Consider the following 17,182-nt stretch of genomic DNA (forward strand, 5'->3'; position numbering starts at 1 on the left):
ACCTGAGAAATAAGCTACTTCTCAGGTCTTCAAAAATTATACCTTTTGGATTTATCAAAAAGATACATATTTTAAAAATAGAAACGTTGTAAGAATTTACAGGTGTTATCAAGAGATTTCAATAGGTTACAAGGAAGTTGCCATTTTCACTAGGTAAATGAAACAAAAGAGGGAGGCCTGGAGTATTGGGGTACCCGGGTTTGGGGACTTACCAAACATATTTTATTTATTTATTTATTTATTTCGAATATATTTTAGACCGGGGTGGCCTGGCCTTTATTAAAATGATAGTTTGTATTCAGGAAAGGGTTATGATATCATGAGATGCAAGTACACCCAGGTTTTGATTGAATTGATGTGATTATTGCTTCCAGTGCCTGTGAGAGCTACTATCATTGTGACAGACGCGGTGGGGTTTCCTGTCTGGGAATCTCTGGGGCCCAGTTCACTAGTGCTCTAGTTCAGTCAGTAACAGCCCCAGAAGTACAAACATCTTGCCCTGCATCTGTCCTTTTGATTTTTTGTTTTGTTTTGTTTTATTATGGGGCCACACCCAGCAGGGCTCAGGGCTGACTCCTGGCTCTGCCCCTCAGGATCATTCCTGGTGGGCTGGGGGGTCAAGGTGGGATGTCGAGGGTTGAATCCGTGTACAAGGCAAGCACCCTGCCCACTGTCCAATGGCCCTGGTCTCTTGCCCTTTTGATTTTTCACTTATTTCTCAACAAGAAACACCATAGGAATTTATTCATCTTGGATCAAATGAAATTACAGGTCTATATATATGTATATTAAAAAAACACCCCAATGTTTCATTTTAAAAACTCAGGAGGAGAGAATAAAAAAGGAATGTCACTATCAACAATGAATTTGGAAGGAAGTCGATAAAGGACATGAGGGCAAGTTCTTTTGGAAATGCCTGTATTCTTGTATATGTTTCATTATAAAAGCAAACTTCGTCCTGGGGCCGGGGGGTCGAGGCCACCATCGCTGGGTTCTTCTGCACTGCCAATGTGCAGGGTGGTATAAATCCTCAATGTTGGTTGAATCTGTCTCTTCCTTGTACACTGGCATTTCATTCCAATTTAGGCTTCTCTTTTTCTTCTTCCATGCCTAGAAATACAGGCAAATAACATAATTTTAATAGTAGATTAAACCATGAGCAGGTTTTTAAAGTTCTTATATCCCCCTTCTTCTTCTCCACCCGTCTCCACTGTACCAGGAAGAAAAGTGATGTGGAACTTTCTCCAAGAACTCCCTTTTCACCTCTGCTTCCCCCCACCCCCACCCCATCCTCCCAAATCAAGACAAAATATCTCTGGGACACAAGTGGCAAAGACGTTCTTGACTCACTGAATTTGTAGGAAAATCCCAACCAGACTTCTGTAAACTACTGCTAGCAATAGGTGTGTAGTCAGTTTCAAATGGACTTTAATTTGGGTCCTGTTCCTTCCCGAGGAAAAGACCCTGGATTTTCCAAAAGCAAGACTTTTAAAAAAATGCTCATAGAATTTATTAGCAACAAGACAGGTTATTTCTATACCCTTGAGTACATCCTTAAATTCAGGCTTGCCTCTATTTGGAGCGATAGCACAGTGGGTAGGGCATTTGCCTTGCATGTGGCCAACCTGGGTTTGATTCCTCCATCCTTCTCGGAGAGCCTGGCAAGCTACCAAGAGTACCCCGCCCGCATGGCAGAGCCTGGAAAGCTCCCTATGGCATATTTGATATGCCAAAAACAGTTACAACAAGTTTCACAATGGAGATGTTACTGGTGCCCTCTCGAGTAAATTGATGAATGAGATGACAGTGCGACGGTGCTACAGTGCTCTATTTAATCCAATCCTGGCAGGAATTACTTTCTTCCTGAGAGACAGAGATGCACTGAACTGCTAAGACCTCTGCCCATTCCTATAGTGAACAGTTTGTGATTTTCATCGTCTCAATTTTCCTCAATTAAAGGTCTATCTGGCAAAAGCCTCCATGCTCCTTTGTTTTTCAACTAAACATTTTGCTTCCAACACCAAATTCTCAGAGACTTGTTGAAACCTAAGAATCCCAAATATTGCTTTGCAAATTTATTGCTATTAAAAAAAAAGGATTGCAGCTCTCTGATGTCTGAACTCAGCCTGTGACTGTTTGGTCCTTGATTGTATCTTGAGCTCCCAATTTGACTTGTCTCATAGTTGGAGCTCAACTGGTTATTATGGAATAAATGGCTGAACAATGAACAAAGAGAAGACCTCGGAAGGCTGCACTAGTGGAGCAACAGCAGAAATAAATGTGAAACTTCCCCCAGAACCAAAAATGATAAAGCTTCACCCTAGTGAGTCACTGGATGGCGAATACATTAGGAGACCCTCACTGCACCCTCCCTCCTTCCCACCCCCCCACCCCACCATGTGCAGGAACAGCTCAGCAGCTCGGTGATTTTTTTTGTGTGTGTGTGGGGGGGGGGGGCTGGGCGGGGATTTCGGGATCTGGAGCATGTGGGTCATGTACTGCACAGGTGTCCTCAGAATGAAGGTCTGGTTTCCATGACTAAGGAACTGGCAGGCATCTCAACTGCTTTTTCCAAAGTTCTTCTTGGAACAGTCCACACTGAGAAGCAAGGACATCTGAGGAGCTGGGGCAGTGGCTGTGGGGTATGGGGGAGGTGGGGGGTGAGGCAGGAGATGCCTGAGTTGTTGGGTCACCCAGACTCAGGCAGAAAACCACGAATCAGGGTCCCATCAAACTGCACACAGGACTTGCTCTCAGCTAGCGTCCGCCTTCTGCTCCAGTACAGAATCAAGTGTGGGATGTGGGGGTGGGGGGGGCAGGGGTCAACTGCTCTTCGTTCAAGTCCCTTTCCTCCTGAGCCTGCTCCTGGACAATGGGGTGACCTGGCAGCAAGTGTGGAATCTTCACTAGCGGGGGTTGGGGGGAGATCCTGGGATGTTCACTGACCCAGGCAGGGAAAATGGCTCACCCTCTATTTTTGTTTGGCAGCTTAGAGAGGAGGGGAAAAAGTGATGCAGCTGCAACTAATATTTGGAAGAATCCAAGGTTCTTCCGAATTTCCACCCCCGAGGCAGAAAGAAACCTGTCACCAAGTTGATGCAGGCACCGCACCGTGCACTGGGGTGGAGGGGTGGGGGGAGACAACGGGGACAGGCCATGACGCTCATTCACCTAGGCTGGACCAGTGCTAGGACTAAGTGGACTTGAGGATTGCCGGTGGGGAGCAAAGATAGATGTGTCTGTGACATGGGCTGGCTGTGCACATCTCGAGTCTTCATCACCCCCTTTCTCCACACCCTCATCCCAACTTTATCCTTTGGACAGTAGCACTGTAGCACTGTCCTCCTGTTATACATTGATTTGCTCGAGTGGGCACCAGTAAGGTCTCCACTATGAGACTTGTTGTTACTGTTTTTGGCATATTGAATATGCCATGGGGAGCTTACCAGGCTCTGCCGTGTGGGCGAGATACTCTTGGTAGCTTGCTGGGCTCTCCAAGACGGACAGAGGAATCGAACCTGGGTCAGCTGCATGCAAGGCAAATGCCCGACTCACTGTGCTACACAAAGGTTAATTACCCTGAGATGGGGCACCCTGGTCTGACACACTGGAATGTGAATATTTTCTCGGCTTCAGTAGAGAAATGTTCCAGCCTTTCTAAGATGAACTGGGAACCTCTCTGGCCCCAACCTCTATCCCATTCATGCACTGAGGCCCTCACCCTAGTATCTTGGGGAAAAAAAAGAAAGGCAATGGAGTTTCTGGAGCACTGTTTTTTAGAGACATTCAAGATGTGACATCCCCTGGGCCCCAGGAATCATCTCAGCAGAAAACGGGAGAACACTGTGAGACTCTGTCTATTGATCTGGACCTCCCAGGCAATGTACCTCTGGGGTATTTTTCCATGAATACTAGACCAGTAGATAAACACTTCCAGCTTGGACTGAAAGGGACACAGGCAGGATGGAATGATGAAGGAAGCGTCATTCCAAAGCAATTTCACCTTAGTTCCAGAATGTGGGGGAGGACTGCCACGCAGGTGGAGAGGGTGGGTCACGCGCTGCTTCCCTCCCCATAAGGACAGGGCACCTTTAATGTCAAATGTCAAATGCCTTGCTAACTCTTCCACTGGATTAGGAACTGTGATTCTTTCATCCTCTTCCCCCTGCCATCTTCCTTCCTTCCTTCCTTCCTTCCTTCCTTCCTTCCTTCCTTCCTTCCTTCCTCCCTCCCTCCCTCCCTCCCTCCCTCCCTCCCTCCCTTCCTTCCTCCCTCCCTCCCTCCCTTCCTTCTTTCCTTCCTTCTTTTCTCTCTGTCTCTCTTTCTTTCTTTCTTTCTTTCTTTCTTTCTTTCTTTCTTTCTTTCTTTCTCTTTCTCTCTTTCTTTCTCTCCTTCCTTCCTTCCTTCCTTCCTTCCTTCCTTCCTTCCTTCCTCTTTTTCTTTCTTTCTCTCCCCTCCCTCCCTCCCTCCCTCTCTCCCTCCCTCCCTCCCTCCCTCCCTCTCTCCCTCCCTCCCTCTCTTCCTCCCTCCCTCCCTTCCTCTCTCCTTTCCCCCTCCTTCCTTCCTTTTTTTTTTTTTTTTGCTTTTTGGGTCTCACCTGGCAATGCTCAGGGGTTACTCCTGTCTCTGCACTCAGGAATCACTCCTGCTGGTACTAGGGTACCATATGGGATGCCGGGAATTAAACCCGGGTTAGGCACATGCAAGGCAAACACCCTCCCTGCTGTGCTATGGCTCCAGCCCTGCCATCTTTATCTTTTGGAGGGGGGAAGCATTATCCATGCTTGGAGAGGCGGCGATGGTCTGTGCTTGGAGAGGATATATATATTCTGGTCCGATCCTACCCTGGGATTTTGGAAGCAGAGAATTTTTATTTGCTTTCACAGGTTCACAATTGGGAAGCAACTCTTAGTCTTCCCCAACCCTAACTGAGATGAGACTTTGTACTTAAACGTTGAAGTTAGAAGACTTCAGGAACTGTTGGGAATGGAGTTTTCAAAGATGAAGGACATACATTTTTTTAGGGGGGTGGGGAGGAGGTAAAAGACAGGTTACGAATTGTGTTTTGGTATATTGAAGTCTTAAAGCCTGGTACTTGGGCATGAACTGTGTTCGGAGAGAGGGTCTTCTATCAGGTTCAAATAAAATCATGGAGATGGTACTAATGGTCTCTTTATTCATTTATTTTAAAATTCTGGGGACACACAGTGATGTTCAGGTACTGCTCCCAATACAGAGCTTGGAAGCTACCCCAGAAGGTGCTCAGGGGATCACGCCATGCCAGGAATCAAAACCAGGCCCCCTATGTACAAACCACACACACACTCTGCACTTGGAGCCACCTCTGTATGAAAGGGCATCCTTTGGAGACGGCTGTCACACATAGGTCAATTGGAAGGATAATAGGAAGACAATCAGCCTCGCACAGCCAAGGAGAGGGGCCTCCTACACAGCCCTCAGAAGGAAATAATCTTACCAATAATTGGGATGGAAGGGAGTAGATAAGGTGAGATGAGAATATGGCCGTAGCACTGTAGCAATGTTCTCCCGTTGTTCATCGAGCTGCTTGAGTGGCCACCAGTAATGTCTCCATTGTGAGACTTGATACTGTTTTTGGCACATTGAAATACACCACGGGGAGCTTGCCAGGCTCTGCCATGGGGGCAGGATACTCTCAGTAGCTTGCCGGGCTCTCCAAGAAGGGTGGAGGAATTGATGCTGCGTACAAGCAAATGCCCTACCTGCTGTGTTATTGCTACAACCGGTAAGGAAAGGAATGGCCAGTGTGGAATGTCTAGAGTGGGCCCTTATAACCTGATTTTTTTTTAACTAAAAAACATTTTTTTTTTTACTTTTGGATCATATCCAGCGGTGCTCAGGGATCACTATTTTTTTTTTATTACTATTAGTGAAACACCATGAGGTACAGTTATAGACTTACAAATTTTTGTGCTTGGGTTTCAGTTATAAATGATCAAGTACCCATCTCTCCACCAGCGCTTTTGATGGGGCTCAGGGAACCATATGGGATGCAGGGGATTGAGCCCAGGTTGGCCACAGACCAGACAAGCACCCTGCCTGCTGTACTATCTCTTTGGTCCCTTGAGAGGGTGTTAACCTTCTCTGAATTCAGTTGTTTGATACTTGTCTCTTGCTTTCAATTTTGATGACTTGAGGACAAGTACCTGAGAGACAGCACCTACTGTAACATCAGTATCTTGATTTGTACCTACTGTAACATCAGTATCTCTTCCAGCTTCTGGAAGTGTGAAACAACATGGGTCTATTGTGTAAATAACTTAGTTGGTGGATGTCTTTGTGGCTGGCTCAGTGGCACTGCCTTGGAAGGTTTCAGAACAGAGGAGATACCTGAGTCACACCTGGCAGTGCCTGGGGCACCCCCAGGGCTGTATCCAGGATGCCTGTGGGGCAACGCAGTGCTGGGAATTCAACCTGGGTTGCTTCTCACCACTGGACTACCTCCCAGCCCTGTCTTGTGATTTTAGCCGTGAGATTCTTTTTTCTGAGTCATGTGTCTGAGTGCGCCTGTGTCTGGGTTTCCCAAGGTGACATTCTGATGATTCACTAGAAACAATACTGGATGAACCTCAGTCAGAAAAGGCTGGCTCTGTGACCAGCTATTTCGGTTAGTCACTAAGATTTCTAAGCCTCAGCTGTCCCTTAGAAAAAGAAAAGAGTTGGCTTAGAGTATTTCCTTCTCATACATTTTTTTAAAAAGTTGTGACTTAAATGAGTTCTAATTTCATTGGTAAGGCAGTTTTATCTTAAATTGATGCCCGCATAATATAACTAAGAAGAAATAGTAAATCACTAAAAGCCATATGGCTCAAATGAATGGAGTTCAGATGTGGTATTCCTGGGGCAGAGAGACAGTCCCAGGGTTCAGGCACTTGTCTTACATGAAGCTGATGGTGGCTCAATCCCTAGCACTGCATATGGTTTCCTGAGCACTACCAGCAGTGACCTTTGAGGACAAAGCCAAAAATAACCTCTGAGTACCACCAGGTATGGTCCTCCAAAACAAAAGAAATATGGTAGTTGTGATTCTTGGGGGTGAATTATTTGGGGTACATTAAGCAAATGTGTCACTGCAATCTGTCACATGATTCTACTCAATTCATTCTTAGGCGGACACAACACCTTGTTTCCAATTAGTAGTTTCAAAGACAGCAACCAACAGAACCAGAGAGCTGATATGACCAAAAAGGTACAAGGTGGGACAGAGGGAAAATTCGAATCAGGTGCAGGAGTAATGGGAACTCAGCTCTAATCCACTGAGTCTAGAAGGAAAGTGTGAACCTGGCATAGTCAGATGAAAAAACATTCTGAAAAACTAAAATATCTAGACATAATGCGAAGTACCACCATTTAGAAATACTGGTTCAAAAACAACACTTCCTATTCTGTTTATGTTTAACATAATGGGGGGGGGGCAGGAACAATTTAAGGGAGGTCCTCCATCTGTCTGTAACCATCTCCCAAATGAAATGGATACTCTCTTGGCACACAATTATCTGCTTCTGTGGCATTCACTAGATAGTTCTATGTAGAAAGACTTAATCTCTTTATCTGAAATAAGTTACAAAATGTTAATGAACCCTAATTCATGTTACTTAAGAAAATGGCACAAATTAAATTGAACAGATCACACTCATTTACAAAACCTTGTTTCACTGTTTGTTTTTTTAACTTCGCAGTCAAAACTGCTAAAATGAAGATTTATTTCCTTTCCTTTTTTCAGATGTTTATTAACTTTGATTATTCTTTATTCTCCTGGCTTTCAGGTTATCTTCTCATATGAGCACCAGGACCAAACTCACTGTCAAAATCAACAAATGATGGAAAAATGCTTATAAGCATTCTGTGGACAATGTAGATTGGAAATATTAGCTTCAATTTTAAATATTGCCTTTCTCCCAGAAGCTGAGAAAGTTTCCAATTTGATCCTAAAAATATTTCTGTAAGTTAACTAAATAGTTTTTATAAGTTAACTGATGGGGAAAGATTACTCTTCCCATTTACAGGGAAGAATATCTGGTATTCTAAGCTGTGGCCTGAATTAAAAACAACTATTTGACAATATTATTTTTTTAAAAAAATAGACCACTTATTAAAATAAAGCCAGCTGCTGAGAAAAGAAACCCTCAAATTCCTTTGAGCCATTTAATATTGGTTAATATCTTAACCGCATACAATCTTAGAGGATTCCTGACACACAAGATGTCTGATTCAATAACCATGCAACAATTGTATTTTATTTGATTAGATTAACTTCCTGGCTTAGTGTCTGGCACTGAGTAGGGCACTCGGTGTTGGCAAAAAAAAAAAAAAATAGATCACTGGGAGGGGCCTGAGATATAATACAGTGGGTAAGGCACTGGCCTTGCATGTAGCAACTGGGTTCAATTCCCCACACTCCTTATGGTCCCCGGAGAACCTCCAGGAGTAATTCTGAGTTCAGAGCCAGGAGTAACTCCTGAGCCTTGCTGGGTGTGGCCCCCAAACAAAACAAAACAAAACAACAAAACAAAAAATGATTGAAAGGTCATGTCTAAAATGTTGTGACCACATTGGCAGCGATGACAAGAGCTTTCCTAAACCCCCAAGCCATCTTGCCATTGGGTGGACTTCCATGCAGGACTCAAATCACTAAATATCTGTAACTGTTTCTTTTTCCATGGTGCCATTATTTTATATTTTATATATCTTACGGACAGTTTGGGCAGGTTTTGCACAGCTTGGATAACATTATGTGCTTTGCAAAGATGGAGGCTCTGCCATAAATAGAAACAAAAGAGAAATGAAGTCAGAGGTTAAGAGTTTTTGCAGCAATGAAATACTACCCTTTACTGCCCGCACCTCTCTGCCTCCATCAGTCCTTGAATCAGACCTGTCACTGGTGCTGCACAGGGCCAGAGGTACACTGTGCTTAAGAGTTTTAACAGAATGGTGAAGAGACCTCTAGGATGACACTGCACCTACCCAACGGGTTTCAAAATAAGTGGAGGCTGGTATAGCTTCTAATGACACTGGTTACATTTATACTTTCTTTAATGGAGGGTCTCTTTAACTAAGGCAGCTAAAGACAGAATGAATGTCTTTTTTTTTTCCTGCTAACACTACATTTCCTCCTATAAAAATTTATAGATACGCTTCTCTTCTCTTACTTCTGAACGTCTTACTAGCTAATAAGACAGAGTGAATAATATACCTTCCCTGCAAGTGACAGCGGTTCTTAAATTAATATTGTGGCTATAAAACAATAATTCTTCCTAAGTGATCCTGTGCTACGGTGGAATTTTCCTTAAGTCGCTACCCATGCTCTTTGAAAAAGAAATTCTCTTGCTTTATGCTCCTCTTAACAATACTTACTTCTCTCTGTGTCCCAGATATAGTTGTTCAGAACTTCTCCCAGGAGGTACAAAAAGTTCATTAAGATGGTTGTGGACCCAAAGAAGATGATTCTGGCTCCCTGGCCAATGTGTTCCAGGAAAGGGTACACCCACATCCCGGTGACATGATGCACCCAACACACCCTGGAATGGAATGGGAAGGAAGAAAAAGACAGGAGTTACTTGCAGGTCAGATTTGGGGTGGGGGGAGGGGTGTTACAATACAGAGCCTCTATCCCAGCCATTCCTCAAAAACCAGTCACTAGTTTGCTCTTATCGCTCAGGAGCTACCAGAAATTTTGTTTGTTTTCTTTGGCTTTCTATTTATACTGGGAGAAGTTCTTGACACCGGAAGAAGAGCTCAGGTGGTGCAGAAATTTCCAGAATGCTCTTACCTCTCCTGCACGTTATAAAGCTGCAGTGCCATAGGGCAGTCACCAAAATGAGGAAACTGATATTAGCAGAGTGCTAGAATGGAACAGCAGATGTTATTCAGAATTTTCACATTTTCCTATTCAAGAATTCAACCCAGGAGGCTGCATGTCCTGTGTCCCGAGCCTCCTCCAATCCAGCAGTTTCTCAATCTCTTCTTATACTTACTTAACACTCGAGGGTTCATGGCAAGTCTTTAAAACTGTTCTTTTATCCAAATGTTTTTAAGAGTCTTTGTAATCTCTGCTGTAAATTATGAAACCATTTTGCTTCAGTTAGACAATCACACTCTACTATGCCTTAGGTGAACATGTGCCAGGCGTCTTGCCCTACTGCCCCCTCTAGATACCAATATGTATCCCATATACTGCATGTATTTCAGTCTGTACCCCAAAGGTGCATCCCATAATCCTGCTGACGAATGACCTTTCGTATTCTGATTTTTGGATCCCCTAATTATTCCTTATTTTTTCCTTCTATATAACACTTTATTATTCTGTTTGTGTTCCAGAAATAGTTTAGACTCGGTGGGAATAGTAGTATCATCAAACCCACTGTTTTCGTAGGTTTGATTTAGACTGTTTGCTTCATTGGTTTGGTCCTGATATAATTTCTAAGAGCTAAATTCCAGAGTATTATTGGATTTCTCACTATATCAACCTTCATCAATTTTGAAGAGGATAGAAAATAGAAATAATTTTGCAATCGGTTTGGAGAAAAAAGTACAATTATTTTTGGTGAGGTTTCGGGGTACTTTCAGGGTACCTGTCAATCATCTGTCACTGAGAACCAAACACAGGGCATCACACATGCTAGATTTATTCTCTACCATTTGAGCTATCAGCCTGGTCTGAGATTACTTTTTATACTTACTTTGGACTGTTTTCCTTATTATACAGGGCCTTTTTCCTCTTAAATTTTTTTATTGTAATACTGTGATTTACCAAGTTATTTATAATACAACTGTTTTAGCTATTCAATTCCACCACCACTCCAACCACTAGTGTGACCTCCACTAGTTTCACACCTACTTCCTCAAGTTTTCCCCCTTTACAAGGCAAAAAAAATTTTACTTCACATTGCTTGTTATAACCAAATGGCAATTGGAACTATTAAAAAATCAATAAATGTCATGATTGTTATATCTCACAGTGGCGTTACAAAAGTCATTGTCTAAGGACTTACTGAACTGATCGGTAGCAATTGAGCTATTTATGTTGTTTTCATTCAGTGAGCTTGGAAGTCTTCTATGCAATTTTCCCATCAAATTTTCCATGCTCCTACTGAGCTGTCAGTACTACAAAACGTGGATGTGTTGGAAGCACATATGCAGCCACACACTCTGGGAGTTGTGGAGCTCTAAGTATTTGGTGGCTTAATGGCTTGATGGTTTGATATTTAATTGTGAAGCTGAGAATGTTGGCAGAGAATGTTGGGTGTTGGTTGAGGCTGCTGGGTCTTCTCACAGGGGTTTCTGAGAAGATTCCAGAGTTCTCAGCTTGGAGACCAGTCCATCTGGATGATTTAGTTCTTTTCAAGATTTTGTGTGGAGCTGAGTCGTTTCTATGCCTGGGTGTGAGTAGGGGCTATTGGCCCTTCCAGAAGAAAGGAAAATTTTTGCACCTCCATTCTGACAAAATGCATAGCCTTAGTTCTCTTTATGAAGTTTGTCTACATATATATTACCTACATGTGTATATCTGAGTGTTAATATGTGACACTGATTTCCTTTTTTTTTTTTTTCTGATAAGGGAGACCAAAAAAATATTGGGTACTTCTGACTACAGGTAAAACAATCCTGGGATTAGTTACCATAGAACCTGCAGTCTCAATGATGGTGATAATACTTGTCTCAAGAAGTTGAAAAGTGGTGGGCTGGAGTGATAGCACAGTGGGAAGGGCATTTGCCTTGCATGCGGCTGACCCTTGTTTAACTCCCAGCATCCCATATGGTCCTGTGAGCACTGCCAAGAGTAATTCCTGAGTGCAAAACCAGGAGTAACCCCTGTGCATCTCTGGGTGTGACCCAAAAAGCCAAAAAAAAAAGTTGAAAACTGGTTCTGGAAAGGTGGTGAATAAATATTACCCCCCACCTCTTTTATTTTTGTTGGTGCAAGGATCTAACACATGCAAGACAAGTATCTTCCACTAATCTAACACTAATTACTGAAATATTACTTTTTTAATGTATAACTTATAGAAACATATTTACACAGAACACTTGTGATATTAATATTTCATAGGCCCAGCAATTTAACATATAAACATATATTCAAAAAGACTTATTTTTATTTTTTTGTTTTGGGGACACTACCAAGTGATTGCTTTGGTGCTAACAATCCAAGTATCCATCAGCTAAAGAATGTGTGAGCAAAATAAAATGGGTTGTATACATATACAATTAAATATTATGCAGTTATAAAGAAAATAAAATCTCGATATATGCTACACCACGAATGGACCTTGAAAACATTATGCAAAGTGAAATAAGAAAAACACAGAAAAACAAATCAAAACTTATGATTCTACTTCCATGAAATTTGAAAAAGGCAAATTCATAAAGACAGAACATATAATAACATAAAATAACAGATTATTAATGGTTGGGGAGAGGGGCATAGGGAGTTATTAAATATAATGAAGGTAGCATTTATGTTGAGGATAAGAGATTGTTTTGGGTATAGATAGTAGTGATGGTTACATAATATCATGAATTTATTTAATGACACTGGATTATACACTTACAAGTGGTCAAAAACAATAAACATTATATCATGTCTATTTTGCCACCATTAAAAATTTCTAAGGAGTAGAAATTAGTGTAACAATTCAATCAGCTAATCAGTGGCTGAATAAATAGTAGTACTCCTACAAAAAAATAAAAAAAAAGAAATTAGTGTAAAAGTATCAAAAATGTTTCCTTGGTGTGGGGAAAAATAACAACCAGAAAATTTGAGAAATGCTGCCTGAAAGCCAAGTGTCAGTCATCATGTCTCCATGTCAGCCTGAATGACTGTCCCAACTAATAGATTTTTTTCCAAAAGCAGATGCCAAGTGAATCAAATTTTCTGTTCTTTAAAACGGAAGCATTTGTGAGTATCAGCAGAAATTAAAATTTTTAAAACCATCCCACATATTTCTGATACATCATACTTTTTCTGTCCATAACTTAGAAGCATTTTATCTTCTTAATCTTGTCTTAACTAGCACAAGTATTATGTGCCCATCCAGTGGCTTATTAATTTCCATCAAGATAATATGCAATATCCCCAAAATGCAATACTATAAAGTTGTAATTGGTCTTTCAAAGCAACTTCCAAAATTATAGTCTGACTCACCATAAAATTGTTTCCTCAATTAGGCAAACTAGGAACAATTCAAATTATGAATGGCAGTTAGAGTTTTAATACCTGTTCTAACATTCTACTTGTTTTTCATACACTAAAACTTCCATTTGCAGTTCTCTAAAGCATCTCTGAAGTTAGGTCTCAAAAGTCCTCGGATGTTGTTTGCAATGTATTTCCATTCTGTGCAGAATCATTTTGTAATCCTGAATAGCTATAACATCCATAACCATATCCTCTGTAAATGCAGGTGACTCCTAAGTTTGTATCTCCAGGGTTGGCCTTTCTCTGAACTCCAGAACTGCATACAATGGCCCACTGTATCTCACTCCTCAGGAGATGCATTTTCAATCTGAGAGTTCCAGGAGGTCATCATTATCCTCACATCCTTATTACTGCACATGGTCTACTCGCCCCCTCCCCATCACATCTTCCACTTCTCCATCCAATGACTACTTAACGAACTGTATCAGATGCAATTCTGTCTGTACCACAACGCTGACTCTCTAAGAGTAGAAGCCAGAGAGGAACTAGATGGTTCTGCAAGAGTTCAAAAGCAACTGGTGTTGGCGCAGATGTGGGGAGAAAGGGACTCCTTTACTGCTGGTGCAACTGGTTCAGCCCTTTTGGAAAACAGTAGATGATTCCCCAAACACTAGAAATTGAGCGTCCATTGACCCAGCAATACCACTCTTGGGAATATATCCCGGAGAGGCAAAAAAAGTATAGTCGAAATGATATCTGCACTTCTATGTTCATTGCTGCACTATTTACAATAGCCAAAATCTGGAAAAAACCCAAGTGCCCGAGAACAGATGACTGGTTAAAGAAACTTTGGTACCTCTACACAATGGAGTACTATGCAGCTGTTAGAAAAGATGAAGTCATGAAATTTGCATACACGTGGTACTACATGGAAAGTATCATGCTAAGTGAAATGAGTCAGAAAGAGAGGGACAGACATAGAAAGATTGCATTCATCTGGGGAATATAAAGTAACAAAATAGGAGACTAACATCCAAGAATAGTCGAGATAAGTACCAGGAGGTTGACTCCATGGCTGGAAGGCCAGCCACACACGCTAAGGGAAAAGGCAACTCAGATAGAGAAGGGAACACCAAGTAAAGGGTGTTGGGAGGATCCTCCCAGGATGGGAGATGGATGCTGAAAGTAGACCATAGACCGAACATGACTGCCACTCAGTTCCTCTTTTGCAAACCTCAGCAACCAAAAGAGAACAAAAAGAATGCCCAGTCACAAAGGTGGGATGGGATTGGGGGGCGGGGGGCAAGGAGGTGGGAGAGATATTGGGATCATTGGTGGTGGAGAATGGGCACTGGTGGATGGGTGGTTACTTGATCATTGTATAACTGAAACCCAAGCACAAAAACTTCTAAGTCCACAACTGTACCTCATGGTATTTCACTAATAAAAATTAAAAAAAGAAAGAGTTTAACTAAGCTTGTCAAGTACTTTCCTTTGCCTATATCCTCCCCGCCCCTTCTCACTCCACATACATAATACAGGCTCTGTGATATGCTTTGAATGTGCTAAGTGCTCCTTACTCCTGTGCCTGAAACTTGACTCTTAACCACCTTCTCCCAAACCCTCCCAAGTTCCCAATTTTCCTCTGTCCTTTCAGTTCTCCTTGTAATATTACCTTCCCAAGATGTCTTCTTTGGCTACTAGATCTAAAAATTGCACCCCCCTATTTTAAATCTCCCTTTTCTTTCCCTTGCAATTCCTTTGCAGGAGACAAAAATTAAGTTCATATCTGTCTCTTGTCTGCCCAATGCACACAGACAGTCTTATCTGTTATGTTCATGGCTATACTCTACGGATGTTAGAGCACTGTGTGGTATGAGTAAGCACTCAGTAAATATTTTCCTGAATTAGTTATTGAGTAAGGAAGCATTAAAAACAGACTCTGGTTATTCAGTTATTACTGAGAATGATTGCACTCATTTGTGAGATATTAAAATGAAACAGTATGAGACTAATACCCAAAGACAGTAAACACGAGGAAGAGGAAGACTAGTTTATGATTAGAAGCTTGCCACAATTGACTTGGGTGGGCAGTTAAGACTATGAAGGGACCACTCTAAGAATGATAGTTGGAAATGGTCACTAAGGACAAGAACTGGGTGCTGAAAGGAGGTAAAGTGATATACATGATAACCATTCAGTAACAATATTGCAAATCACAGTGCCTAAAAGGTAGGGGGAGACAGAGAGAGAGAGAGAGAAACAGTGCCCCACAGTGTCAGGATGGGGTGGGGGGCAGTGGCAGAAAGGAAACTAGAGACATTGGTGGGAAAGGAACATTGTACTGAAACCCAATCAGAAAAACTTTATAACTGTGTCTCATGGTGATTCAATAAAAATAAATTTAAAAAATCTTAATTACAGACACTTAATAGCAAATGCTTGAACATATTTTTTAAAGTAACAAAAGCTGGAAATGAAGCTCAGTGGTAGAGTACATGTTTCACAGTTAGGAGGCTCTGTGTTTGATCCTTGGTGTTACAAAACTGAAACAAACCAAAAAGAACCAACCACTATGCCAAAAATATTCACAGACTTTTGCTTCCTAATTTTAATACATTTAAGTAAACTTTTTCTATACATAAATGAATAATTTAAATTTTAAAAATGTTTGCAATTTCAAACAATAAAATATTTTAAGTTCTGTAGGCCACGCGTAGAGACTATCACAGTTCTTAACTCTACCATCATGCAAAGGTGAACAAATGTATGTAGCTGTGCTCCAGTAAAACCTTATGGACACAAGAAATTTGAAATTATGTAATTTTAACGTCATAGTTTTTGCTTGTTTTTGACCACGCCTGATTGTGCGCAGGGATTTCTCCTGACTGTGCTCAGGGATCACTGCTGGTGGGGCTTGGAGGAACTTATTGGGGGAGAGGGATTGAACTGGGTTGGCAGAGTGCAAGGTGAGTGCCCAACCTGCTATATGCTATCCTCTTTTACTTTCTTTCAGTCATTAGAAAAATGTAAAAACCACAGACACTCCAAGAGCATGAAAGAAAAACACAAAATACAAAGCATTTTTAGGAGCTGGATGTAGTCCATTGGTTCCCGTTTACTTCCCCGTAGAGTTTAAGTCATTCTCTGTACTTCACAAAGCATCTTCGTACACACCCTGTCATTTAGTCTGCTCCTCAGTCTTAGATATAGCACTGATCTCACTGCTGCAGGAATCAGAGTTGATAAAGTATGAATGAGATCATGTCAGAACAGTCTATGGAAAAGTTAAATTCTCAAATCAGAGAAGCAGATAAGCTATTCTGAGTATGGTGCTTTATTATAAGAAGTCATCCCTCTGCCATATATAACCACCCTGTTAGAAATGATTATCCCCATTTCACAGATAAAGAAAATGAGACTGGATTAAATTACTTGTCTAAAAATCCTGGCGCAGTCAAATGAGAAATGCACATCTGATTTCTTTGTTGTTGTATAGACTTCCTTCCTTAAATGAGGCACTTAACTCTGGATCCAAAAACAAAATGAGGATTTTCTTGTTTTTTTAGTTTGCTTGAATTGGTAGGTCTTGAAACCAACTCAGACATTGAAGACCTATTATGTAGGGTTTCACCTGAACTGGTGTGAATGATGCATTTACTTGTTCCAACAGGCTGTGCTTTCACCATTTGTTTTCTTGATATAATCACGGCTCAATTTTCTGCACAAAAATGACTCATGATCTTGCTTACCTATTTGTAGAGTTGTCAGTTCTTGGTTGCCTTTCAATTTCTGATTCCTAGGTATTTTTGTTTTAGTGCCCAAGTCATTTTTTAAAGTAATTATATATTTTTAAATTTTAGTTCAGAAATTGGTAACCTTGTATGTGCATGCATGTTCATACATACACATCTATCAACATATTAAGATGTCTAGAATTGCAAGTTTTATTAAATGTATATCTAAGTTCATTCATTTTCATGAGCAATTGAAAATTTCTGCTATCGT

The 17,182-nt window shown here is 41.4% G+C and overlaps 1 protein-coding gene across 2 annotated transcripts in view; it reads right to left on the reverse strand.

Moving 5' to 3' along the window:
* Positions 1–868: 868 nt before the first annotated feature.
* AIG1 (androgen induced 1) overlaps positions 869–17,182 on the reverse strand; it is a 297,078-nt gene continuing 280,764 nt past the window's right edge. Inside the window, exons 5-7 of one of the 2 annotated variants that reach the window (XM_056126279.1) lie at positions 9,394–9,557; positions 8,733–8,795; positions 869–1,110 (exon numbers count right to left, since the gene is read on the reverse strand). In XM_056126279.1, the coding sequence (XP_055982254.1) occupies positions 8,770–8,795; positions 9,394–9,557 (190 nt within the window). In that variant the 3' untranslated portion in view covers positions 869–1,110; positions 8,733–8,769. The remainder of the gene's footprint in view (positions 1,111–8,732; positions 8,796–9,393; positions 9,558–17,182) is intronic. The other variant, XM_056126278.1, reaches the window with a different exon arrangement.

This window comes from Sorex fumeus, unplaced genomic scaffold, assembly GCF_029834395.1.
Source record: "Sorex fumeus unplaced genomic scaffold, SorFum_2.1 ptg000061l, whole genome shotgun sequence".
NCBI classification, from domain to species: domain Eukaryota; kingdom Metazoa; phylum Chordata; class Mammalia; order Eulipotyphla; family Soricidae; genus Sorex; species Sorex fumeus.